At 51.8% G+C, this 24,512-nt stretch overlaps 10 protein-coding genes across 10 annotated transcripts; 4 read left to right on the top strand and 6 right to left on the bottom strand.

The window, feature by feature from the left end:
• Positions 1–147: 147 nt before the first annotated feature.
• M438DRAFT_299910 (uncharacterized protein) lies at positions 148–794 on the top strand (the record flags this gene model as incomplete). The annotated part of the gene is made up of 2 exons (XM_029902051.1): positions 148–253; positions 313–794. The coding sequence occupies 2 exons, from the start codon at positions 148–150 to the stop codon at positions 792–794; spliced, it is 588 nt and encodes a 195-aa protein (XP_029758898.1).
• A 249-nt stretch (positions 795–1,043) lies between these two features.
• On the bottom strand, positions 1,044–3,615 carry M438DRAFT_336689 (uncharacterized protein; the record flags this gene model as incomplete). Its single annotated transcript, XM_029903910.1, has 3 exons — positions 1,044–2,695; positions 2,745–3,429; positions 3,487–3,615. The coding sequence occupies 3 exons, from the start codon at positions 3,613–3,615 to the stop codon at positions 1,044–1,046; spliced, it is 2,466 nt and encodes an 821-aa protein (XP_029758897.1).
• A 1,209-nt stretch (positions 3,616–4,824) lies between these two features.
• On the top strand, positions 4,825–6,720 carry M438DRAFT_356730 (glycosyl hydrolase-like proteins family 32 superfamily; the record flags this gene model as incomplete). Its single annotated transcript, XM_029907122.1, has 1 exon — positions 4,825–6,720. The coding sequence occupies one exon, from the start codon at positions 4,825–4,827 to the stop codon at positions 6,718–6,720; it is 1,896 nt and encodes a 631-aa protein (XP_029758896.1).
• A 674-nt stretch (positions 6,721–7,394) lies between these two features.
• M438DRAFT_321871 (uncharacterized protein) lies at positions 7,395–9,274 on the top strand (the record flags this gene model as incomplete). The annotated part of the gene is made up of 5 exons (XM_029902939.1): positions 7,395–7,565; positions 7,621–7,678; positions 7,733–7,780; positions 7,839–8,116; positions 8,172–9,274. 5 exons carry the CDS (start codon positions 7,395–7,397, stop codon positions 9,255–9,257), a joined length of 1,641 nt encoding a protein of 546 aa, XP_029758895.1. The 3' UTR covers positions 9,258–9,274.
• Positions 9,275–9,780: 506 nt separating this feature from the next.
• M438DRAFT_299900 (RNA methylase family protein) lies at positions 9,781–11,153 on the bottom strand. Its single transcript, XM_029902050.1, has 5 exons — positions 10,830–11,153; positions 10,682–10,780; positions 10,340–10,632; positions 10,078–10,283; positions 9,781–10,024 (listed from the first exon to the last, which is right to left on the bottom strand). Exons 1-5 carry the CDS (start codon positions 10,904–10,906, stop codon positions 9,986–9,988), a joined length of 714 nt encoding a protein of 237 aa, XP_029758894.1. The 5' UTR covers positions 10,907–11,153; the 3' UTR covers positions 9,781–9,985.
• A 311-nt stretch (positions 11,154–11,464) lies between these two features.
• On the top strand, positions 11,465–13,304 carry M438DRAFT_321864 (WLM-domain-containing protein; the record flags this gene model as incomplete). The annotated part of the gene is made up of 2 exons (XM_029902938.1): positions 11,465–12,505; positions 12,893–13,304. 2 exons carry the CDS (start codon positions 11,465–11,467, stop codon positions 13,151–13,153), a joined length of 1,302 nt encoding a protein of 433 aa, XP_029758893.1. The 3' UTR covers positions 13,154–13,304.
• On the bottom strand, positions 13,266–16,892 carry M438DRAFT_398277 (SAICAR synthase-like protein). The gene is made up of 2 exons (XM_029909352.1): positions 14,607–16,892; positions 13,266–14,557 (listed from the first exon to the last, which is right to left on the bottom strand). The coding sequence occupies exons 1-2, from the start codon at positions 16,638–16,640 to the stop codon at positions 13,706–13,708; spliced, it is 2,886 nt and encodes a 961-aa protein (XP_029758892.1). The 5' UTR covers positions 16,641–16,892; the 3' UTR covers positions 13,266–13,705.
• Positions 16,893–17,423: 531 nt separating this feature from the next.
• On the bottom strand, positions 17,424–18,579 carry M438DRAFT_356725 (uncharacterized protein; the record flags this gene model as incomplete). The annotated part of the gene is made up of 7 exons (XM_029907121.1): positions 17,424–17,582; positions 17,633–17,791; positions 17,842–17,960; positions 18,043–18,173; positions 18,237–18,259; positions 18,397–18,422; positions 18,507–18,579. 7 exons carry the CDS (start codon positions 18,577–18,579, stop codon positions 17,424–17,426), a joined length of 690 nt encoding a protein of 229 aa, XP_029758891.1.
• A 1,413-nt stretch (positions 18,580–19,992) lies between these two features.
• M438DRAFT_299890 (uncharacterized protein) lies at positions 19,993–22,288 on the bottom strand. The gene is made up of 5 exons (XM_029902049.1): positions 22,206–22,288; positions 21,659–22,147; positions 21,234–21,606; positions 20,521–21,182; positions 19,993–20,465 (listed from the first exon to the last, which is right to left on the bottom strand). The coding sequence occupies exons 1-5, from the start codon at positions 22,249–22,251 to the stop codon at positions 20,362–20,364; spliced, it is 1,674 nt and encodes a 557-aa protein (XP_029758890.1). The 5' UTR covers positions 22,252–22,288; the 3' UTR covers positions 19,993–20,361.
• Positions 22,289–22,516: 228 nt separating this feature from the next.
• On the bottom strand, positions 22,517–24,465 carry M438DRAFT_346954 (acetyl-CoA synthetase-like protein). Its single transcript, XM_029905797.1, has one exon. The coding sequence runs from the start codon at positions 24,258–24,260 to the stop codon at positions 22,701–22,703; it is 1,560 nt and encodes a 519-aa protein (XP_029758889.1). The 5' UTR covers positions 24,261–24,465; the 3' UTR covers positions 22,517–22,700.
• Positions 24,466–24,512: the final 47 nt, after the last annotated feature.

Genomic DNA, 24,512 nt, shown 5'->3' with positions numbered 1-24,512 from the left:
GTCGCTGCCAGTTTGACTGAATTTCTCGCGTTGGCTGCAGAAGCCGCCGAACCTCCGCACCGCATGGCTTGGCGCCATCGACCGACACCTAGCAGCAGAAAAGTTGCCCACCACCACCGCCCTGTATCGCTCATCACCACCACAACCATGTCGTTCATGCAACCCGTCATGCCCTTTCTGCGTCCCTTGGGACCTCCGCGTCCGGCCACTGTCCGCCAATTCCTGCGCTTCTCCACCTCCACCATCCGATCGGGTACATCTTTTGCACACACCTCGCAATCCCGCAACATGCACTGACAGTATATTCCAAAGATGTATACACTCCTCCCACTGTGGATCCCAACCTCGTCGCCTCGCGCTCCGCTTCTCCATCATACCCTCCTACATCGCTCAAGTCGATCCCGCGACCTCTCACATCACACGCCTCACACCGTACCTCGCAACCAACAAAGATCCGCAACTACCCAGATCGTGTCTCGCAGAAGGACGCACCTGCGACTCTCGAGACTCCTACTCTTCCCGAGTCAGAAATCGCTCCCAACCTTCCATACTTTGTCACCAGGACACCTTCGAATGAATTGCCCATCTACACTTTGAGGAAACGCGGAGGCAACATGCGATTGACCCGTGTCAAGAAGATCGACGGCAACATCGATGTCCTGCGCGATGCGCTCCAGATGGAGCTGGGTGTACCAGACGCCGAGTGTGTTATCAACAGACTTACCAACCATGTCATGATTAAAGGTTGGCACAAGCCGCGGATAGAGGCTTTCCTCAAGGCTCGCAACTTCTAGACAAGTACGCCCGTCTTTTGTCTCCTTCTCTGTATACCTTTGTATCATATCACATGGAATCTTGTCATATATGGGCGTTCTGGAGAGACTGCACGTCTCGAATCTTTGTACAATAAATGTAAATTGCGCCGTTCTCTATCGGCTTGAGGGGAATACCAAGCCTTGATACGGCTTCCAGAAACGCCTCGCTATGCCTGTCCTATGCCTTTGTCGATGCCATGGTCGTGAAATATAGAAATACATCTTCGTCTACTGCTCTGCGTCCTCCACATCCTCCATCGTTACCGCCTTGCCCTTGCCTTTGTCAGCTGGTTGGTCTTGTTCTTCGGTGGCTGTCTGCTCGCTGCTGCTTTCGCCTTGGACATTGTCAAAGTTCCAGCTCGAGCTTCCTCCCCATCCGTTAGTTTCAGTGGTTAGCGGGCTGGGAACTGACTGAACTGGGGCTTCCATAGTAGCGTGCTCAGCAGATTCGGCTTGAACATCAATGCTTGGGGCGTCTGGCTGTTCGGCCTGACTCTGCGAAGAGGCACCCTGTTGAGGCGATGGAGATGACATCACCTCACTGGGTCCAGAAGAGCCTGCTTGAGGAGGTCCCACGGGAACTATCTCATTATCCTGGGTAGATTGGCTGGGAACCAAAGCCTCCGAAACACCCGTGCCCGTTGATTGCTCAGTCTCTTGTTGTTGAGCCAGGGCTGTCGATTGTTCGCTTTCACTCTCCTGGGCCGGAACTTCAGGTGCTGGAATCGTCACTGTAGGCGTAGGTACTGGAGGTTGTGTCTGTGGCATACCACCACCGAGCTGTGCAGTGCCCTCGACTCTATTAAGAGGTGTGAGAGTCCAGCCTTCAGGTAATACGAGACCAGGCGGTAGCGCTTCGTGCCCCTGGGTCATCGGTTCCTGTCCTGCACCGGGTTGAAATGCTTGCGGTGACATGAAACCAGCGCCAGGTCCCATCATATTAGGGGGTGGGAAGGTGTTAGGCATTGCCGGTCTTGCAACCGTCGAAGAACCAGGAAGACCCTGCCCAGCCTGGTTATTGCTGTAATGGGCGCGAAGTCTGGCCAACTCTGCTTCCAAGGCACGCACGGTTGCAAGCTGAGTCTGCTCAATTTGCAAGCGACGTGTCTCTTGCAGCAGACGCTCTTCTATCTGCAGGAATTGGAATTGAGTATCGACCGATCTTGCACCAGCCAAGCCACCAAGGCCTGGGGTGACAGCAGGTGTCGCATTACCAGTGGGAGTGCCGTTCTGCTGTGCACGTCGCTGGTTCAGAGCGTCTTGTACGCGGTTGGCAGGTCCATTGTAGACACCAATGCGGATCGGACCGAGGTTAAGCATGCGCAATCTAGGCTGAGCTGGTCGGTTGCCGTTGTTATTATTATCCGCATTGGGAGCACCTCCCTGAGCATTACCTCCTTGCTGTGCATCGCCATTAGCACCACCGTCTGCATTCTGATTACCAGCTCCTGCGCCATTAGTGGTAGAAGCACCAGTAGGAATGACCGGGCGGCGACAAGTGGGACATGCTTGCTGTCGCTCGAGCCAGGCCTTGAGGCAGCGCAAATGAAGAATGTGACCACATGGTAGCTTCTTCGCACGCATACCCTCATTGATGAGGCTGGGTCTAGGGGCTTGCCCCGCGGCGTCTGGCTGGCCCCACGGCACCATGACCTCTCTACAAACAATACAGGTATTGTCGTTTGTCAATTCTTCGCTGGTGGCATCCGGGTATCGGCTGTTCATGTTCTGAGTTGCCTTGCGGTAGTTGTTGTAGTCCTTGACTCGCTTAACAAATGACGCGAAGGTCAGGTAGACGTCGCGTATGATATGCATGGGCAGTCCCATGAAGGTCAAGGAGATTCCGAAGAAGATGGTGTAGATGATGAGCTTGACAAAGTCTGGGATGTGTTAGCTTTGATCGAGTTGATGAAGACGGGAGCATCTCACCTGTCGCAAGCTCCAGGCCGAATAGCCAGCGACGCTTGTCTTCCCAGCCTGGAACATCAATCTCGTTTTCATCCACGTCTTCTTCACTCGGCAAAGGAGGAAGACTATCCGGATCTGTTGATTCTTCGCGCTCGCGTTCCAGACGTTCTCTTTCTGTGCGGATCTCTGCTCTCCGTTCATCCATCTTGGCTTTTGTCTGCAGCTGTAATATACGTGCTTCCACCAAAGCCAGGATGTAGCGGAAGAGGCTGAACAGGGAGAAGATCAAAAGAATGGCGAATTCGAAGGTGAAGATGACCATCATTCCCGGGCGAGGGTCGTCCTTGACAATGGCAATGCAGTATCGTAGCATGCCAGAGCTGAATGCGGTAGACAAGAGTAATGATGAAGCGAGACGTGCGTGGAAGAGGCGGGGGTTCTGTGGCGGTTGTTGCTCGAGTATGTCAACACGACCTTCGCCGATCCAGCTCCAGACCTTGCCAGCTAATAGCAGCACAAAGACAGCGAGCATCCATCCTCCAACCTCATCCCTCAACGAGGGCATTGCCAGGAGGGTGTCGAGGACGGCATACCAAGCCTTTTCCGAAAGATGCTCAATCTCGACGGGGCGGAGGGGGCCATAGAAGAGACGTTGGAGGCCATAGATGAAGCTGCAGGCGGTTACCAGAGCGAGGTTGGTGAGAATCTGGATAGCGACGGAGTTAGCGGGTGAGACGTGTCTGGTATGGGGAGGCCAACTCACAAGAACACAGGCATTGCTCTGCGACAGATAGACGGTGGCCGAGTAGAAGTTGGGCCGCTGGTGGAAAGCCTTCAGTAGAGCACCGGCTGCCACCAGCGCGGAGGTTCCAGCATAGGCAGCGAGCCTCATCGTGTCTTGTCGTCGGTCAAGTCTACTTTGTCCATCAAACTATCTAACACGTAGCCCGCAGCTCCACGCCCCGGACAAACACAACGCCAGCCTGAACCTGAACTCCCGGATGCCGAACCTCGTCACTTGAGGTCCGTGCGCGTCGCAGCTTGTTTCGGTCCGTGATAATGCGAGCTCGGATTTCTTTCGCCAACCTCTGACCAGCCTCTTCTCTCTGCCATGGCACATGATCATATTCCACACAAGCCGACGACAGCCGCCCGTTTTCAAAAGTTGCAATCACAATCGCAATCACAATCACAATCACGGGTCGTACCATGCAAGATAAGATAGGTGCAATCTGAAGAACTGCTGTTCTCTACGATCGCCTCTGCAGGCAGTACAAATGCCGTCTGCAAGCAGATCAAGGGACTTCTGGATACACGATCCACGAACCTGTTGCTACGAGCTGTCTCCATGCGGGGCTCCCGTCTTCACCTAACTCTTCTCCCGCAGTCCGCTACATTCTCCAAGCCCTTCGAACTCTATCACGTCGTTCAAGCGAGCTACGGCCATCTCCATCTCATCGTGCATTCGTGCCATGCCTAAGCACGGTACATGTTTCTCTTCTTGTAACTGCCCTCTCGGCTATATCGTCCGTTCTCGATGACTATTGCTGCGCGATATTTGATTGAGAAGCTTTGGCGATGGCAGCATCACGAACCTACTAATTTTTCTTTTGCACAACTCCCCGAATTCAATCGAGCTCATCATGGAGTAACAATCTCGCGAGTGGTTTCAGAATCCTGTACGCAGATCTGATCTGTTCCAGGGTGCTTTACACACTTCACCCAAGAGCTTCGGCTCTCTTCTTCTCTATGCTGGCCACTGCTGAAGCATCAACTGACAGAAAACCGCACGTTTGCTCTAGGACCATAGCTCTACCGGTGTGGGGCCCCAGATGAGTCTATGTGTCGGTCCGACACTTTTGGTGGCTTGATGCCCTCGCGATCGGCGTCATACCCTTGCCGGAATGTCTAGAATCTGTTCTGGAGCAACTCAATTCTATACTTTCATGATTGCTTTCCCCGTTCATGCCCCAGATCTCAAGGGTCCTGGAGAAATATTTAAACGTCAAGGCATCGCACCTCAGATCATCTCTCATCAAGCAAGTCTGCCTCTTCCCTCCTCTCCTCTTCCTTATTCTCCCTTCTCTTCTCTATTCCCACAATGAAGAGCTCTTTTGCTCTCACCGGCCTCATGGGCGCCACTGCGCTTGGCCAGGCATTGACCGCTGATATGATCGACTCCATGGGCAACAACACTCTCTTCACCCGCTGGAGACCCCAGAACCACTTCATTGCTCCCGCTGGCTGGATGAACGATCCTTGTGGTCTCATGTATGACCCTACCGAGGACATTTACCACGCTTTTTACCAGTGGCACCCTGAGCATATTAACTGGGGAAATATCTCTTGGGGTCACGCAACATCCAAGGACATGATCTCTTGGACCGACGTTGGTGGTTGGGAGGGCACTGATGCCCTGGCATTGGGTCCTGCCGGCAATGGCAGCTACGACGGCCTTGGTATCTTCTCCGGTACTGCCCAACCTGTCAACATGACCGGTGGTATCGATGGTACCCTCCTCATCTTTTACACCTCCGTTTCCAAGCTTCCCACGAGTTGGACTCTTCCCTACTTGAACGGCACTGAGAGCCAGAGCTTGGCCATGTCCCACGATGGCGGCAAGACCTGGGAGCAGTACGAGAACAACCCTGTGATCGAGGGTCCTCCTGGTGACTGGAACATTACTGGTTTCCGTGATCCCTTCTTCGAGCCCATGCCTGCCCTTGATGCTATCCTCGGCCAGCAAGAACCCCATTACTACGCTGTATTTGGTAGTGGTATCAAGGGCGTTGGCCCTCGTATGCCTCTCTGGAGTGCGCCTGCATCCAACTTGGCCGACTGGACTTTCCTTGGCTCGCTTTTCGAGCCCGCTGATAACACCTCGTTGGGCGCCGTGCTCCCTACTGGCTCTTACGGTTTTAACTTCGAGGTCTCTGGTTTCTTCACTCTTCCTGATGAAGATGGCCACCTCCACTACTTCGTCAACATGGGTTCCGAAGGTGGCAATGTCTCTTTCCACGAATCTGCTCACTGGGCACTCTGGAACGAGGGTCACGTCACTCGCCGCGCCAACGGTTCTGCTCAGTTCACACCCATCTCTGGCGGTGCCGGAGACTGGGGTAACCTTTACGCTCTCACCAGTTTCAACGACACCAAGAACGATCGCCGTGTTCAGTACGGATGGGCACCTGAAGACATCACCGGAGGCGGTGGTCTGTTCTCTGCCAAGCAGCAAGGTTTCCAGGGTGCTCTTTCCCTTCCTCGCGAGCTATTCGTCCACACCGTGAAGAACGTTGTGAACATGGATGGTGTTCTTGGTGAAATGGGCAACTCCTACCTTTCTCAAAACCTTGATGGTAGCTTCACCGCTCAGACTCTTGGTGTCAAGCCTCTCGAGGATGTTGTCACTGGTCTCCGCAATGGGTCGACCCAGCACAGCTGGCCCGGCCGCACCTACAACGGCAGTCAAACTCTCGTCGCAAACGGCAGTGCCCACATGGAGCTCAGCGCCGTCGTTTCCAGCGCCACTGGCCCTTGCGGTGTCAGAATCGGTGTCAGCCCCGACGGTCGCGAGTATACCAACATCTACTACGAGCCCGCCAACAACACTGTCGTCGTTGATCGCACTCACTCCTCTTTGATCGACGGCTTCGCCAACTCTTCTGTCATTGGTTACTTCTACCCTTACACCATCCAGGGCGAGTACGGCAACGCTACTCAGGAGCCTCTTGTTTGGGACATCTTCGTCGATGGATCTTTGGTCGAGGTTTACATCAACGACCGCTTTGCTCTTACAACCAGAATCTACCCTAGCATGCAGAGCAGCACTGGTGTCGGCATTTACGTTGCTAGTGGCGCCTCTGCCACTTTCGATAGCATTGACTCGTGGTCCTCTCTCTACAATGTCTTCCCTGAGAGACCTTTGAACTCCTCCAGCCAGCTTGTCTGGGACACTGTTGAGCAGACCAACAACCGCACCTGGTGGACTGGCAACTAAGTCAAAGCTGACGAAGTGCTTCGCTTGACCTAATGAAAGACCATGTATAATTTGTAAAGATTAAAAAGTTACGACCATGTATATACCATCTCATATCACTGATTACCAATATTCTTCTGCTTGTCCGAAGCCCTGGGTGAACTCAAAGCAAACGACTCATGCCTGACCATTGACCACCTGAAGGCCTGACGAGAGATGAAGAACTGGTGCCGTATCCCGAGTTTCCTCGTAGTCGTGAGGCCGACTGATCTAAAGACGCACTAAAACTTTGCCGAGCCGATGGTTTATCAGCAAAGGTGATGGTATCGGACCGAGATGATCAGCCAAGCCGAGCAAAACATCCACATTTCCCCAAGCCTCCCCGAGCTTCCCGAACTTACACCCCACTCTCACCCACAGTGCCGTCACCGATCCTGGAGGTCGGCTGGGGAGCGGAGCGACTCTTTGACCAAAAATTCGGCCCTTCTCCTGCATTGGCATCTCACGGCACTGTCTTTTGGCATGGATCGTGTGATGGATCATGGCCTCATTATCCGACTTGCCCACACTGGTCCGGATCCAGTATTATGAGGTCTGAGACTGGAAGGGCGCAGCAATGAAGATCTGCAAGAGAGGAATATAAAAGAGGTAGGTCGCCGTGAGACAGCAAGGTAGGAATCAGCAACAACTTCACAATGCTTCGTACTTCGGCTATTCTGTCCTCTTTGCTTTGTGCTGGCTCTGTGTTCGCACAGAATGGAACCACTCTTTCGACGTTGGGAACACCCATAGGAGCACCCGTAACCGGTGACTACAGTGGTGCACTGAGACCGCAAGTACATTTCTCGCCGCCTAAGGGCTTCATGGTATGATTGAATCATTCTTTTCTACGTGACATTTAATTCTAACGTGACCATCTAGAACGATCCCAATGGCCTGTTTGTCGACGCTGATGGCCTTTACCATATCTACTACCAATGTTAGTAATTTTACTCGCAGATTATCAAGCACAGCATTGACACGCATACCACAGACAACCCGACAGGCCTCGTCGCTGGCAATCAATCATGGGGTCACGCTAGTGAGTTTAACGTCAGCAACATGAAGGAGATTACGCCGTGTGCTTATTATATTCATAGCAACCACCGACGGCTATACCTTCGAGAATCAGCCCGTTGCTCTCTTCCCTCCAAACAACGAGACTTTCGTGTTCAGCGGCTCCGCAGTGGTCGATGTGAACAACACTAGTGGCTACTTCCCTGGTCAAGACAATGGTGTAGTTGCCATCTACACTCTGAACAACAGCACTTCGCAGAACCAGAACATCGCTTTCTCCAAAGATGGTGGTTACTCATTCGAGCCTTTCGAGGGCAATCCGGTCATTGATATTGGCTCGACTCAATTCCGTGATCCTCAGGTAAGGAACAAAAGTTCCAAGAATCTACCGCGTGCAGCGGCTGATTGCATTACAGGTCTTCTGGCATGCTCAGACTGAGTCATGGGTTATGGTCACCGTCTATGCCGCAGAATTCGCTGTCGGCATCTACACCTCACCCAACCTCAAGAACTGGACGCACGCTTCCAACTTCTCTAACCATGGCCTTCTCGGCACTCAATACGAATGCCCCAACTTGGTCGAGATGCCCGTTGAAGGCTCAGATGAGACCATGTGGCTCATGTTCATTTCCATCAACCCTGGCGCTCCCCTCGGCGGCTCTATCTCCCAATACTTCCCCGGTTCCTTCAACGGTACTCACTTCGAGGCTGTCGACCCCGTCGCTCGCATCTCCGATTTCGCCAAGGACAACTACGCCGGTCAATTCTTCTCCGGTATCCCTGGTACTGAGAAGCGTTTGAGTATCGATTGGGCCAGCAACTGGCAATACACCAATGTTGTCCCCACCGGCAACGAAGGCTGGCGCAGCGCAATGACCGTCTTCCGCCAAAACCATCTCAAGAAGCTTCCTGGAGTTGGTTGGGATCTCGTCAGCACTCCCTTCAATATCAGCTCTCAGTTCTCACAAGTCCTCGCTTCCAACTCTTCATTGGGTAACAGCAGTATCTTGCTCGATTACTCTAACGTGCCTTCTGGCGCACTTTACTTTGAAGCAAACGTTACCGGTTTGACTCCTAGCACATTGGCCGGATCTCTCAACTTCACCTTCACCTCATCCATCAGCGGCGAGAATGTCCAAGGTGGCACCATCCCCGGCGGTGCCACATGGGTATCACGCAGAAACGCAGGCTGGGGTTCCGAGAACCCCTACTTCACCGATAAATTCTCCTCCAACGGCGTCTACAGCGGTAGCGACAATGGCACTTGGACATTAAGTGGTGTTCTCGACCGCACTATTCTCGAATTGTTCGTCAATGGAGGAGAGCAGAGTGCTACTCTTGTCTTCTTCCCCGAGTACCCGTTGGACACGCTTAGAATCGGGGCTGCAGATATTCCAGAGGGAGCTGGTGTCAGTGTGGCTGTTTGGGGATTGAGAGATGCTTGGTCTGGTCAGGCCAACTCTGATGGCCTGGTTTTGGGAAATACTACTGCTTCAGCTTGAATGCTGTTACATGACGCAAAAGGTTCGCAATGCACCAAATAGTCAGATATAATGTATCGTTGATATTACAAGATAAAGTTCTACACGCTATGATTATATTGACTTGTTGATATTGAGGCTCAATCACTCCTCTTGAATAGTCCATAGAGACTCAAATTTGTCTGTCGCGATACGAACAAAGATTCTTTATTTCTCAGTACATGTTCACGAGGAAAGCGATGGGAGTGAGGTGCTGTGAAGCAAAGTAGCAAGTCAAGCACGTTATAATACCCAGGGTCACAAAAAGTCGCAAAACAAGCCATGGACAGGTGGTTCACAGATAAAGCACGACAGGGCAAGCAAAAAGTATCACCACATACAAGCCAAGTTCAAAAAGAAAAGCACCATGAGCAGGAATCGAACCCGCGACCTCCTCGGATCTAGACTGACACGGCGTTGAGTAACAACGAATGACTGCGCACGTGTTAAGACCACGGGTGTGTTAAACCACTACACTACCACGGCTTTTTTGCTTATTAAAAGAGGACAGGATTTTCTCGAATATATGGGTTGGATGTATGCGCGGGAAAGGAGCTTGGTTGAGGGAGTTTTAGTTGGCTATGAAGCTTTGGTCGCGTGGCTGTTGGGTGATGTTGGAATGGTCTAAGGACGCCGGTAAGGGTCTCTAGCCGGCTGTACTTTAGGTGTTCTTGTGGTTTGTCCTATCCTCATTTCCTTTCGATCCGTTATCATTGGAATTGAAACTCTCCAAAGTAGGCGCAGAGAGCCTGCAGTAGATTAGCCAAGTGCCGTTATGCATGATACCATGTTGCAAACTTACCTTGCTAGAGCCGTTCGTACAGTAGTGCACAACTTCAAGCTTTTTATCCTTAGGGGCGTATTTGGCCAGTTGGTTCAGGTCGGAGCTGCGAGGCAAGAAGAGCACAAAGTCTGGGACGTAAGCTGCAAAGCTGTCGTAGATGTGCTTGAGATTGTAGGGTTGCATAGTACTGAGGTCGAAGATGTTATCATCGCTGTACTGAGGACCTAGATATCCAAGTCAATGCATGTACTATCGAAGACGGTTGGAGTGGGAGACGCACCTCCCCAAGGTGGGCTGGCAAACACGATGGCGTCTTTGGCCAATGACTTCAGACGCTTTTTGAGGACGTCGAAGCAATCGCCCTCAATCCACCAGATTTTTGACGCTACACCATATACCTCAGCATTGTGACGTGCGCAGGCAAGTGTTGCAGGGTCCTTCTCGATGGCGAAAACCTGCTTAAAGCGACCGGAGAGAGCAAAGGCGATGGCATTACCGCCGGCACCAGCAAAGGCATCTATGATGATTGACTTTGATTCAGGTCCGCCAGTCTTGATGTGATCGGCAATGCGACTGCGATGATGTTAGCAAGAAACGTATAAGACGAAAGAGGAGTGCATACTTGGCTATCGGTTCGGGGGTTACACCAAACCAGACGTCGTCAGTCATCCAGATACCTTCATCATAACGAGACCAAATATCATAGCGTTGGTGCCAATATCTGCTCGGTTGTCAGCATCTGTTTTTTCCGAGAATTCGATATGGCTGACTTTTGGATGTTCTCTGGCATTTCTGATGATTCGTCATAATGGTGTACGCCCTCCGGCATCAGTTCTTCACCGCCCATATCTCCTGGTCAAGTGGGCAGTGTTCGAAATGACGCGTTTGGATTTGTTGTCGGTAGTGTGACCTCTACCTGGTCATACAATCGCGATAGCGAATGAAACCGGCCTCCAACGAAGTATTCGTATGGAATCGAAAGCGAAAGCGAAAATTGATCAAGCTGCAATGTCGAGCAGAAAATGATGCAGAGTTTGGTCGATAGATGGTGTTCCTTCGATAGACTGTTGCTCCCCAAACTGACTGGACCCCGAAAGTCAATTGGTTGTTGTCGATGCCGAAGCAAGAGCGACTGTTGCTTGTTTGGCGGGCAGAGATGCCTGACGGTGTAAACGGCAGGATCTGCCGAGGTCGAAGCTGCACTCACGACCCTGTCTCAATCGTAACTTCCACCTTTTCCCTCTTCGCAGACCGATAACGATACAACAACGATCACGACACACTTTTACAATGCTTTTCAGTAGACCTTGATCTACTTATAAGACTGTCGCCTTTCTCCACCTCTCGCTGCGATACCGGGCCGCTCTTAATTTTGCCACTGTTTACAGCAAACAGCATGTCCAACATGAACAAGGTCCTTGGGTTTGAGCGCATCAACGAACGCAAGAAAAGACCAAACGCACTCATCAACTTCATCAAACCTCTGGAGGGACCTGACAAAGCACTGGCGCAAGACTTTTTGGAACGTGTTGCTGCTATCTGCTATCCGATCATGAAGGAGAACCACATCGTCGTCATGGCCTTGGAAGAATATCTACCCAATCCGGAATTCATCGGACGCAACTTCAACGCCGGAGAAGTCATTCAGCTGGTACTCAAAGCTCCACACACCAATCAATGGCTACCATTCAAGCATGTTCAAATGGTCATGATGCACGAGCTGGCGCACTGCAAACAGATGAACCATTCTCGTGCTTTTTGGAAGGTCAGAAACACATATGCCGATGAGCTCAAAGTCCTCTGGAACAAGGCATACACAGGCGAAGGTCTATGGGGTAAAGGGCAATCTCTCATTTCCGGACAGTACATGACCAATCACATGCCGGAAGCCGCCAACGCACCAGCAAACCTCTGTGGTGGCACGTTCAGATCCTCAGGTGGCCGGAAACGAAGACGGAACGATGAGAAGCCCAAAGTTACCTATGCCGAACGCCAACAACGTAGGATTGCAAAGAAGTTCGGTGTTGCTGGTGTCGCACTAGGTGACGATGAGGGCATCAGAGCCAAGCTCGAGTCTGGCCAGAAGGGCGGCAAGCCTGCTGTGAAGCCGAGAGTGGCAAGCAGTAAGCGAGGCCGAGAGCTTCGAGCTGCTGCAGCATTAGCACGTTTCGACACTGTGAAGAAGGAGGCTGGCAAGGAAGAGCTCAAGACAGAAGCAATCAGTGACGACGACTACGAGACTGATTCTGACTATGAGTACACGACCATCGAGCGGACTATGAACCCCGAAGACAACAATATGGTCAGAGTGTGCGAGAACGAAAACGCAGAGGACAAGGATGCACAGCGAGAGTTTGATGAGCTGCGTGAGATCGACAACGCCATGCCGAAGCTACAGATCACATCTTCAAAACAACCAGCTTCGAAAGAAAAGACCAAACAGACTGTGATACCGGACGATGATTCAACCGAAAGCGAGGACGAACAAGACCTTGACACACGCCGTAACTTCATCAAGCCGTCCTTCACGAAACCGCGCGCGCTTCTACCGCCCGACGACGATGCATCTACAGATAGCGAAGATGAGATCCAGGACGTCACATCCATAGTGGAGGAAAAGAGGAAACAAAAGCAGTCACGCGAGAAAACACCTACCGAATCATCTTCGAGGAAACAGCCCGAACCGAAGGGCAAAAAGCCACAACAACCTATCGTAGTCGACACTAACGATGACTCGACTGCAAGCGAGGGCGAAAATACGGGCAGCAAGATCGACCAATCCAAAGAGAAGGTCGCAGAGCCGTCCTCTTCTGCCACAATCACCAACACACAGCCAGCCAAAAACAACCCCTCGAACACAATACAAGAACAACCACGTCCAGCGCCTTCAGCAATTCAAACTTCGGCCTGCAGAATCTGCTCGCTGGAGAACGAACCCGCAGCAGCCCTCTGCGCAGCTTGCTCGCATGTACTCAACCCAGCTCTGATGCCGAACTGCTGGAAGTGCACGAGCGCGACTTGTAAGAGCGTCGGATACGTCAATCCAGGCGATTATGGTGTATGTGGATTATGCGGAGGAGCAAAACCTAGATGATCGAGAAGCACACAAAGAGGGATGAAGGATAGAGTATAATAATCAGCTGCATTGCTTCGAAGTTGAGATTAATGAACATTGTATCATCATATCAGTCTCCTGCTTGCGGGTTCAAACATACGAACAAATAGGACAATAGCCAAAAGTCGAGACAGAGAAACGTTATTTCGCAAGAGACAACAACAAACGCATGTATTATTCCGATGAGTGTGTTTCGAGACACGCAACAAAAAAGGTGGTATCGAGAATTGATGATGCTAGCTAAACCACAAAAAAACAAAAGATGAGAGGACGGACGCCCAAAAGATACAAAGGAGAAGAAAGTCTGCAGTCGCTTTGAAAAGAAAAACTACGCTATCAAGAAAATGAAAAAAAGGATGTGCCATCGGGGGGAATAAGCGTTGCTTGCAAAATGATGAGATGCAAGACAAAAAAGACAAAAAAACAACAACAGGGAGATTAACAATAAGCCAAAATTTCAACATGGACAACCCAAAGCAGATTTTTGTTTCTTCACAAGTTTCAAAGCAGTGCGCGGCAGGCAGAGAGGGCTCAAGTGGAGAGACCGGCCACCCTTGTCCCCAGTGCTTCCACCTCATCCTCGTTGGACCCGTCGGTTTGCGGAGGCAAGGGTAGAGCTTTGTCGAGACTATATCTCTCGTCCTTGGGTGGTGTGAGCGGCCTGTCTCGCTGGTCGCGCAAGCTATACTTGTCGTCCTTTGGCGGTGTCAATGGGCGACTGAAGTTGTTGACTGCACGTCCATTGTGCTCAAACTCGATAGATCGCTTGGAGGATGGTGGACCGTCCGTTTTCGGGGGTGTAGGTGGCGGCACTTCTCCAAGATTTTGGCTCACGCTGGCATTGTGTGTTGCTGCTTGAGAACTGCCCTTGCGACCGCGGAAGGATTCTTTCGAACGCTGAGGTGTGATTGTACGGGTAGGTGTCCTTGAGGACGGGCTGCCGTTTTCTGCAGCCTCGCCAATGACAGGCAGGGTAATCATGTTCTCATTCTCGGCGTGGGGACTTCTGACTGCACCGATAGCACGGTCCGGTATGTCATCCTCGTTGGCACCACGAGCCCTACTCTTTTCGGCCTGCTTCTCCGCCTTGCGCATGACCTTATCAGTGCCGGCGGGATTATGGTCCTGGTTTTTGAGTATGTTGACGCCAGAGAGTTTGGGGTCGTCAAGTGTGCCCTCGATGTTATGGATAGCCTGGTTGAGTCGCTCACTACCGTGCTCGCATTGCTCTTTCTCCGCCTCGGCACGTTCGCGCGTCTTGGTGATGCCTGAGATGAACCTAATGAATCGATCGCCGTAGCGTTCAGGGGGAATGGCAGAAATTTGTGACTCAGGAGAAGACAGTCCTTTCCAGAAATGCTCGAATCGCTTGATCATGGAGTACTGTGGAATGTCAGTGTGCGTCTTGTTGTGCACGAGCTCATCGACTTACATGTGTCAGACAATCGATGATTCCAAGGTAATAAATCTCTTCTCCGGCCATGTCGTTCTCGTGGGTTGCCCTAAAACCGCCATCGTCGCTATAGAAGTAAGAATGCTTTCTGTGGCCTCCTGCCATTTCGTCGGGCATTTTGTCCAGAATCTGACCCATGGGGACAGGCTTTTCGTTCTTAATGAGTTGACGTAATTCCTGTGCCTTCCGTGCGTTCTCGAGCTTGCTAGGCGTACGCATAAGCATGTTCGGCGGTTGGTCTTCCGACTTGTGACCTCCAGGCTGGAAGACTTGCAAAGTCTTGTCTCGTAGCTTGTCCTCGTTTCCTCGCTGCAAATCATGGATACCGACCAACATCGAATAATCCATAATTTTCAACTTTTGTAGGAGAGCAACGTCCTTTTGCATCTGCTCGACAAAGGCGTCCTTCTTAGTGGGGCCGAACTCCAGATGAAGGTTTCGTCGTAGCCAGTTGAGGTCTTTTAGTGTGGCTCTCGGATTCTTTTCCAGCTCATCTTCCTTGAAGTCTCTGCCGATGGTACTGCCCTTGAGATCGAACGTCCGGTGTATATCTCTGTGCGGAGGGAAAAGGTTGTTCATGACGACGAAGTGGATCTTTCTACCGTAGGGAATCTTAACTCTGTGAAGACCGTAGAATTGACTGAGAAGCGTGTTGGGGTTCTCCTGGACGTGGGAATAATAGTCTCTTAGAATTTTGCGGAGGAATTTATGTTCGGCGTGATGAATGGTCTTGATGATATATTTGTAGTCGCGTGAAAAATAGAAGAAACTGCCAGATTTGCCAGGAGAGCCAAGTTCGGACAAGATGTATTTGGAGGTTAAAGAGACAAGGTAATCAGCAGGGTCGAGACCAAACTTGCTGCGAAGATGACGGAAGACCCAGGGGGCGTAGTCCTTGAATTTGAAGTCGTACTTGGCCGAGGGAGTGAGTTCGTTGCCGGTAATATCGAATGAGAACTTGTGCTTTGCGTCAAAATCGGCGTCGGTCAGATCCCGATCAATCTTTGCATTTGTCCTCGATACGCAGAAACGGATTCCAGTAAGCATATTGTAAGCGGTGACCCAATTGACGTGATGCTGATCGACTTTTGTGCCAACAACAACTCGTTCGTCGTCTTCGTCACGTTTTCGTTTACTTGCCCTCTTGTTCTTGTAAGCCTCAGCCCAGCGTGCAGCATCATCGTCCTGAATGACCTCGTCGAGATGGGCTTCTGAGGCGATTGAGCGGGTTGCGCGACGCACGAGTTGAGAGGAACCCCTTCTCCTACTAGGGGTTGTCGGTGAGAAACGACCAGTGGCAGAGACGACATTACCATCAACAGTGGAAGGCGCTTGGCTGTCACGGGAGGTGCGGCCAGCCACACTAGGGACTTCGAGCGTGTGTCGGTGAACCAGCCGGCCAGGAGGTTGGGAAGAGACCGAGGCCATGGAAGAAGAAGTCTGAGAAAAAGCCGGAGGGGAGGAGGCTCGATGGGACGAAGGAGGGACGCGGAGCATAATTTCGGTGGTGGCAGAAGGACCAGCTTCACTCACGGGTGGTAGTACAGGACTTGGCATGGTTTGGAGGGGCAGAGCAGACGAAGTTGGCGAAACGTCCTCTGGCACGGCGAGGGCAGACTGGGATGGATTCGGTGACCGAGCGACTCCATTGGGCCTCTTTGCAAAGTAGCCTTCTTCCTCGCGAGGGTTTGTGGACATATCCAAGGACCTCTTTTCATTGTCGCTCCTCGATGAGTAGATGGAAGGCATGCTACCCTTTGACGACACGGTCCTTCCTCGTGTGCTATGCGACTCGGACGACCGGGCATGTGGTAGGGATGATATAGCGCTGTCTGCTCCATGCGGTAGGCCATTAGGCATGGGAGAGGTGGGCTTGGGCCATGCTCCGGGAAGGGATTCAACGGCGGGGGTTTGTTGTTGTGACGGGCTTGTTGCTGATAAGGATTTGGGGGAGAAAGAATTCTGGCGGTCGCGTTCGTCGGCGAGGAATGATGGCATTTCGACCTGCTTCATCAGGTAGACGGCATTGAGCGGGGACGTGACCTTGCTCAATGTGTCCCCCTCTGGGACATTCAGGCGCGCGGATTGGGCCAGCGTTGCTGATGGAGCACAAGGGCGGTCGGGCGGAGAAGTCGGCCTCGTCCCGGGACAAAGCTGTAAAAAGGCGGCTGGAAATGGGGGATATCGAGAGTTGGAAAAATCAGAGCAGGGCCAGTGTGTCGAACGGCATGCACAACAGGCAGGAGTCGGAGTCGGAGTCGAAGTGCCAGACGACGTTGTGTGCGAGATGGCGCGCGTTCGACAAGGCCGGCTGTTCAGGGACATCCGGGCCCTCTTGGCTCAGCCCTGTCTCGTATAGCACGCGTATACACCTTCGGCCCTGACAACATCCGCTTGTTTGCTGCTAATTTCATTTCCTGCTTGTCCGCCTTGGCAACACTCTCGCTCTAAATCTATCCACTACCTTCGTCATCATTGTCGTCAATCAACCTGAGAGATTACTCGACACGCAGATTGAAAGAAAAGCGACTTGTTTGCGATAAAATACTATCTCATATCTGTCTGCCGCTGGCCATTATAAAAACAGCGACCATGGTCATGAATCCCAAACGCCCCCTACCTAAACCTTTGAACAGAATCCCTCGAAAAGCAAAATAATCTCGTAGTAGTCCCAGTGCTGGTATCTCGTCAAGTGTTCCCTCACCCGTATCGCTACACCGGACGCCCTATCAATCACGCCCGTCAGAGGACCCGTTGTCCGTCATAACAGTAGAAGAATTCATCGAACCGCTCCGTCTAGGCAGCCTTCTTCTTGGGGGTAGCCTTCTTGGGTGCGGCCTTCTTCTTGGTAGCAGCGGCCTTGGTGGCGGGCGCTGAAGGTGCGGTGCTCTTGGTGATACGACCAGACTTGGTCTTTCCGAGAACGACGGGTGCCTTGTCCTCGACAGCAGGAGCCTGGACCAAATCAGTATATCATACTACACACCCAAGCTTCGAATACATACAGGAGCGCTCTTTCTGACCTTGGAGACGTTAGCCTTGGTCTTGGTGGCTTTGGCGGGTGCGGCGGCCTTCTTGGTGGCAGCGGCCTTGGGTGCGGCCTTGGTAGCAGCCTTCTTGGGTGCAGCGGCCTTCTTAGCAGGTGCCTCCTTTGCAGCAGCAGTCTGGTTGAATCAGTATCATGTCTCTAGTGCACATGGCATCCTCGACTCACGGTCTTCTTGGCCTTAGCAGCTGTCTTCGGTGCGGCCTTGGTGGCCTTGGTCTCGGTCTTCTTGGCAGCAGGAGGGGAGCCAGCCTTTGCCTTTGCGATTTTCACGGGTCCAGAAGCACCTATTGCCAGTCAGGATCCTGTCCAACTAATATACACCTATCCCGAGGGTCCAGGAAAGATAGAAGAGGGATCGAAGCTTACCCTTGGGACGCTCGAAGACACCGGTCTCACTACCCTTGGCGAGAGCACGGTTGAACTGGGTGGTGAAGGCAGCCTCGGTAACGCTTGAAAGGTTGTTGTTCGCCTGGACGTATTTCTTGAGAGCCTGACGACTGTGGGTGGACACAAGTCAGCAAAGAGCACATGACGCGCCGAGAACGTGGGACGCGACTAACCTGCTTCCTTGACGATCCTTAAGCTATTGCTCGAAAAGAACGCGTCAGTAAAGGTTCCAGAAGAAAGGGAAGAGTGGCGTCAGATCCTGGACGAGATTGCGAGCATTGTCGCGACGCCGCCCGTTCTCGAAAGAACGCGTTTGCGGTATGATATACTGACATTGATAATAGCCTCCTTGATCATCTCTGTAGAGTAGAATCAGTATTCGATCGCGACCAAGTCTAACAAAACGCGCCGGCGACGCGACAAGTCTGTGAGCTGATACATACCCTGGTAGCTAGCATGGACGGGCTCCTTGGCGGCAGCCTTCTTGGGTGCGGCGGCGGCTTTCTTGGGAGGCATTTTGATATGAGTTGATGTTACTGGATAATTGAGCTGGTCTTGAGGGTTCGAATGATGGGTCGAACGCGTGAATCGAAGTTGGTTGTATGTTTAAGATAACGTGATGGAAGTCGAGGGTGTGCGGAGGGGGGGTGCGGGGGTCAAAGCGGTTTTTAAAGTCCAGGGAAGATCACCAAAATCACCGAGTCCTGACAAGCCAGTGATCTTGAAAAGCAGTCACCATCCACGATGCTGATGTTTCCGGCTTTATTGTCTGTATTAATCTGTCGCTATATCAGCTTTTCAATTCGTGCGAGGCTCTTGTTACTCGAGACCATACCTATTCGCTCAACCTACAGTGTTTCCATGGGCAGAACTTCGAGATCAGCCTCCAAAGTCGCTAAGCCTACTTGGGATTACATGGTCTTCTGTCGTTCCAGAGGTCGATACCCCGTCACCCGCCTAATCGATCGACAGTCTGGATATTCATGATGTGAATTTAGCTTTGAATCGAGGTCGGAACTAAATTGTACTCGGACTCTACTGTGTTGTCTGCGCATCGAGTGTTGTCCAGACATGTTTCTCGAAGCTCAAGCTCGAGATCTTTGCCGCATATCATCTGGTCCGTGCTCACTAAGCGAGGTACCTTGATTGCACGTCACGTCCTGGACTCCTGGTGATCCATCGATCCGAGGCTTCATGGGTACTTGGAGAGCTGATACCAGACCGCGTGATTCTTTCTGAGGAGCACGTTTGGCAGGGAAGGTATTCGCTCTCCGCGGTTCTGAAGCACATGTCCCCACGAAAGATCCAACTGTATAGACGTGCTCGAGTATGGTCCTAGTAGATTCCCGAAGAACACGCAGTCAAAATCGTGCTTTGAGAGCTCCTACACGAGAGCCACTCGATTTGGATTTCTTGCGTCCTTCTTCGAACATACTCCTCAGTGCTATTGCGAGATGGTCTGCCAGGAGGACAGATGCACGATATCGCGTGTGTGTTCAACGGTCATCAACAAGCATCCAGCGAGCCTTGTTTTTCAGTCCTCCATGACACTCGCTCCGAGCAAAAGCGTCGCAACATCATCAAGCAAGACGACGAAGACCTTTAAAAGCTTATCTGGTACCTTAAGACTACTCTTAAACCGCTACGACGTCTTGAAAGAATCTTCCATCTGGCTCTATGGTGGAAGCTACTGCAGAAAGGACAAGGAAATTGCCAGCATCTCTAGATAGCAATATGTGTACTACTCGCATAGGCTAGCGTACCTTGATCGTCCTTGGTTGTATCCTATCGGTAGATCGTTCGTGAATACAACGTTCCGCGCTGATTCGCGCGCAAATATAAGGGGTTTGCTCGTGAAGGAGGAGATGCGAGTGTAGAGTAAAGGGGTCAATCGGCTATGCTGAACTTCATGGTCGTCAGGTACGCACTCAGGCATTAGAAATCCTGATGTCCTACAATGAAGGCGCTCTCGATTCGAGCTGCCTGGCTCTCGGAGCATTGCGCATAGTGTTACAGGTAAAATCAGGGTACAGCCGAGCAATTCGCGCCTAGAGATTAGGACTCGTATGCGTGTTTCCTTTTCACTCCTTTCGAGTTTTGTTTCAATCTCCCACCTTCCCACAACGGGCGGTCACTGGTAGCCTGCTGAAATCTTGCTTTTATCACGTTCGTCCTAACGATTGTCCAATGATCTGGTATTTGAAACATGCCATACGACAATATGACAGTCATGCTCTTCATTTAATTTTACATGATGCTTTGCTTTTGAACTCGTCGTTACATGCCAGTGAAAGTTGTTTACCTTCTGGGCATACCTCTTCCTCTGCCGCGCATCGCCCTTTGGGCAGCACCAGGGGGAAGTTGTTGACCAGGGGCTTGGGGAGCCTGGGACTCTTGGTTCTCTATGCACTAAATTAGTAAAGATTCGAGCCATGGTTGGAAATGGATGGCACCTACTGATGGTCTCGTCAACGCTCAAGATCAAGCAACTAGCCTCAGTGGCGGCTTGAATAGCGTTGATCTTGACAAGACTGGGCTCCCACACGAAGGCGGCCATGTTGTCTCTGACACCCTCGTTCTGGAAGTCGACACCAGCCCAGAGGTTACCCTTTCTGTGCTCAACACGCAGTCTGTTCAAGATGTCTGTAGCGTCGAAACCAGCGTTGTCGCAAAGTTGTCTGGGGATGACTTCAAGTGCCTTGGCAAAGGCCTTGATGATGCTCTGTTGCTTGTGGGGAATCTTGCTGTCGGCGTAGGTGTGAAGGTATTTGCTGATCTCCATCTCGCAAGCACCACCACCAGCGACGATGCTCTGGTTCTTGATGGCACGCTTGACAATCATGATGGCGTCGTGCAGACTGCGCTCGACTTCAGCGATGAACTGCTCAGCACCACCACGGAGGACAAGAGTGCAGGTCTTTGCGCCGGGGCAGCCCTCGAAGAAGTTGAACCTCTCACCACCAATTTGGCGCTCCTCGAAGGTTTCGCAAGTACCAAGGTGAGCCTCGTGGATGTCAGAGCAGGTAGATTGGATAGAAGCGCCGGTAGATTGGCAGACACGCTCCATGTCGTCTGAGGCAACGCGGCCAGCACAGAAGATGTCGCGGTCGGCAAAGTATCTTTTGAGTTGTCAGTATAATTCTCAGTGAGATGTGAGCGAAATAACGTACTGTGTTGCAAGATCACCAATAGGCAGCTTGCTGAGAACAATCTTTGCGCCAGTCTTGAAGAGAGCCTCCATCTTGTTGTAGATGATCTGCCATTCAGCGTCGACAATGGCCTGGTACTCTGACACTTGCTCAACGCGGACTTCTGCGTTGTCCTTCTCACTCTTGAGCTCGAGCTCGACGTTCAGGCAGACAATCTTGGGGTTCTTGAAGGCCTTGGGCTGTTGTTCGAAACCGGCGTAGGAGAAGGTCTTCTTGAAGGCAACACCGTTGACGAAGAGAGAGTCTTGCAGAGCACCACCAGTAATCTTCTTGATACCGATGAGCTTGTTGTTGAGGTCGTTTTGATCCAGGGAAAGCACAGCGTCGACAACCACTGTAGGTGTGTTAGCAGATATCTCGGAGAGCGCATAGAGGCGGCGACATACTCTTTGTGAAGAAGTCAGCATTGCGGTGGATCAGCTTGCTGCTCATCGAGGTTGCGGCGAGTTTCCGCAGGGTCTCTCTCTGGTTGTTCTCCTGTGTGTTGACGGCAATCTCCTTGATCTTGTTGACAGCCATGGTGCTGGCTCTTCGCAGACCCTTGATGATGGTCTGACTGCTGACACCGTGCTCAACGTGCTCCTTGATCTCCTTGAGGATCTCTCCAGCCAGGACAACAACTGATGTGGTACCATCTCCGACTTCGGCGTCTTGCGAGCGGGCAATGTCGGTCAGGATGCGGGCGGCAGGGTGGACGATGTCGAGCAGCTTCATGACGGTAGCGCCGTCGTTGGTGATGGTCTGCTTGCCATTCTCGTCAACGAGCAGGAGATCACCTCCGTAAGGGCCGAGGGTCGACTTGATGGTTGCTTGGACGGCGAGACATGCGTTGATGTTGGAGACGATCTGGCCGCGGCCCTGCGACTGGTCGGTGCCTGGGCACAAGCTAGTCAGCTGTTTGTTGCGCGCCAAAGGATACAGGGTGAGGCGCACCCTCTCTGAGGACAACGATAGTCGGTGTTTGACCACCGAACGACATTTTGGTGTGAGTGTGATTTTCTGTGGGTCGAACAGGGTGACGTGTATGCTTGAGCTACTCCTGAGAACGAAGATGGACACAAAAGAGGGCGAATGACTTGATTATGGAGATTATGCGCTGGTCGCAGTGTCTGGCAACTTTTCTCCAGCCTGCAACATCAACAAATTGGGTCCGAGCTTGCGGCGGCGGTCAATCTTCGCCGAGAGAGTTCCCGCCGTTTTGCTCTCTTCACATGCAACGAGAACAATAATCCAACCATTTCAACCTCCAAGTTTGCTGATTCGATTCAACCATCGACATACTTAGCTCCAGCATCTCAAATTTTTGACCAAGGACTCGCACTCTGCTCCACCTCGTCTCTTCAAACTCCTAGCAGCTTGACGTCTTGTCCTGAATCAATCCATCATCCATAGTTCCTCCTCGAAACCTTGGCCGCTTTCCAATCTTCCTCATGGACTCACATCAGCTCCAGCGGCCTCAGGCTTGTATGTCTGTTGCAGCCAAAAGGTCAGCGAATTTCTTGTCTCAATCAATGGAGCATCTGGAAGTATGTCGGAACATACCTTGAACTCTGATGTTAGTCGAACCAACCCCTCTGGATCTATGGTGGCCAAGTAGTTGGTGATGAACCAGCTTTTACCCTCCGAATCCTGGTAGAAACGTTCGCCTTCGACGTCGCCAATGTACTTTTCTATCACCGTCTCGCCACCGATGTGAAGCAGACCTTCCTGCCCTCGGCTCACAATGTTGTCTCTGTTGTCAACGTGACATATCTTTGCCAAAGAGCCCTCCAAAACCGTACCGATGCTGTCTGAGTAGCCCGACAAGCCCACATAGGGACGTGTACACGAAGAAAACCAGCCGAACACCCCAAGCCCTTCTGCCATCGTCAATGACGACGTAGCCCATCCACTCTGCAATGCTTCTTTTCCTCGATACAACAAATTGGCACTAACGACTCCCCCATGCACGACCAAACTCTCCAAAGAGTCAAGCTTCCTAGTAGAGCGCGAGGGATCCTTGATCAATTCTTCCAAGTTTGAGGGGGTGCAGACAAGGTTTGTGCAGTTGTGCAGCTCGACAGAGGAGAGGGTCTTGGGTGCATCGAACAGGGCCGATGGAAAGACGAGAGTCCCGCCAGTGTACCATGCTAGCATTGCCGCATCCAAAGTTGCGCTGCTTGAAGATGGGCAAGTGACCAAGAAGCTCTTATGAGAGGAAGAACAGGGGTTCTTCATGACCATCGTTGTACGAATGTTCGAAGCTTTCAGTGGGCAACCTTTGAATGGGTGGTCGGGACTGTTCTGGCTGAACAGCAGTACTGCTTTACGGTCCTCGTTATCACTCGGGTACGGTGGTCGGGGTGGTCGGGGTGGTAGGTCCTTTTGTCCGCCGATCAGACGAGCCCGTGCCAGTGCCGTAGCCGGAGGCTCAAGACTGGTCCAATCATTATGAAGGAAGCTTTTCTGCTCATGACACACGATCTTTACGATGATGTTTAGTTCCGGGTATAGCTCGTCAAAGGTGATCGCTTCTCTGAGAGTAGGAACCAAAACGACTGTGGGATCGAGTAGATCCAGAGGATAAGAATGTCCTCTCCACCTGTCGATGTTCAAGGTCATAGGATTCAATGGCACGAAGGTCAAATCGAGTATGATCGCTACCCAGAAGCTGAGCGCCCAATCCGCACTGACAGGTAGGAAAGCGAGCAGGGTGCCCCCTCTTTTGATACCACAATCTTGCCACACAAGCGCAAGGTCTCTGGCGGCTCTCATCATCTGACGGTAGGTCAAGGTCAGACAGCCAGCTTGCGGAACGAGCCCAACTAGGTTCTCCAGATAGCCCCATGACTGGTGATCGCAGATCAGGGCGACTTTGTCCGGACCTTCCAGGCCTGTGTAGTAGCCATCCTCCAGCGTGATAAACATGGCATCTGAGCCCTTTTCTGTTCCAAAGCCACCGTCGATATACGAAGTATTACCGCGGCGTTGTTGTTGTATGCTCGCCATTGGATCTATGTTGCTGGTGAGACTCGAATCGAGCTGGGTCAAGAGAATGTGTTTCAGCAGCAAGGACAGAACTGTCCATTTTATGGATTGCGCAGATCATTCACTCTGCACATCGCGGACTCCCGACGCCGCTAGCAATCAAGCGATATCTATTATGGCTAACTTCGCGGCGGGAGTGCCCTTTATCCGCGCATGGAAAGCAAACATGAGACTTCTTTATCATGAGAGACAAAGGTCAAGGTGCAAGCAAAC

This window comes from Aureobasidium pullulans (genome assembly GCF_000721785.1).
Source record: "Aureobasidium pullulans EXF-150 unplaced genomic scaffold scaffold_13, whole genome shotgun sequence".
Classification (NCBI taxonomy): Eukaryota; Fungi; Ascomycota; class Dothideomycetes; order Dothideales; family Saccotheciaceae; genus Aureobasidium; species Aureobasidium pullulans.
This window is presented reverse-complemented; position numbering and strand designations above follow the sequence as displayed.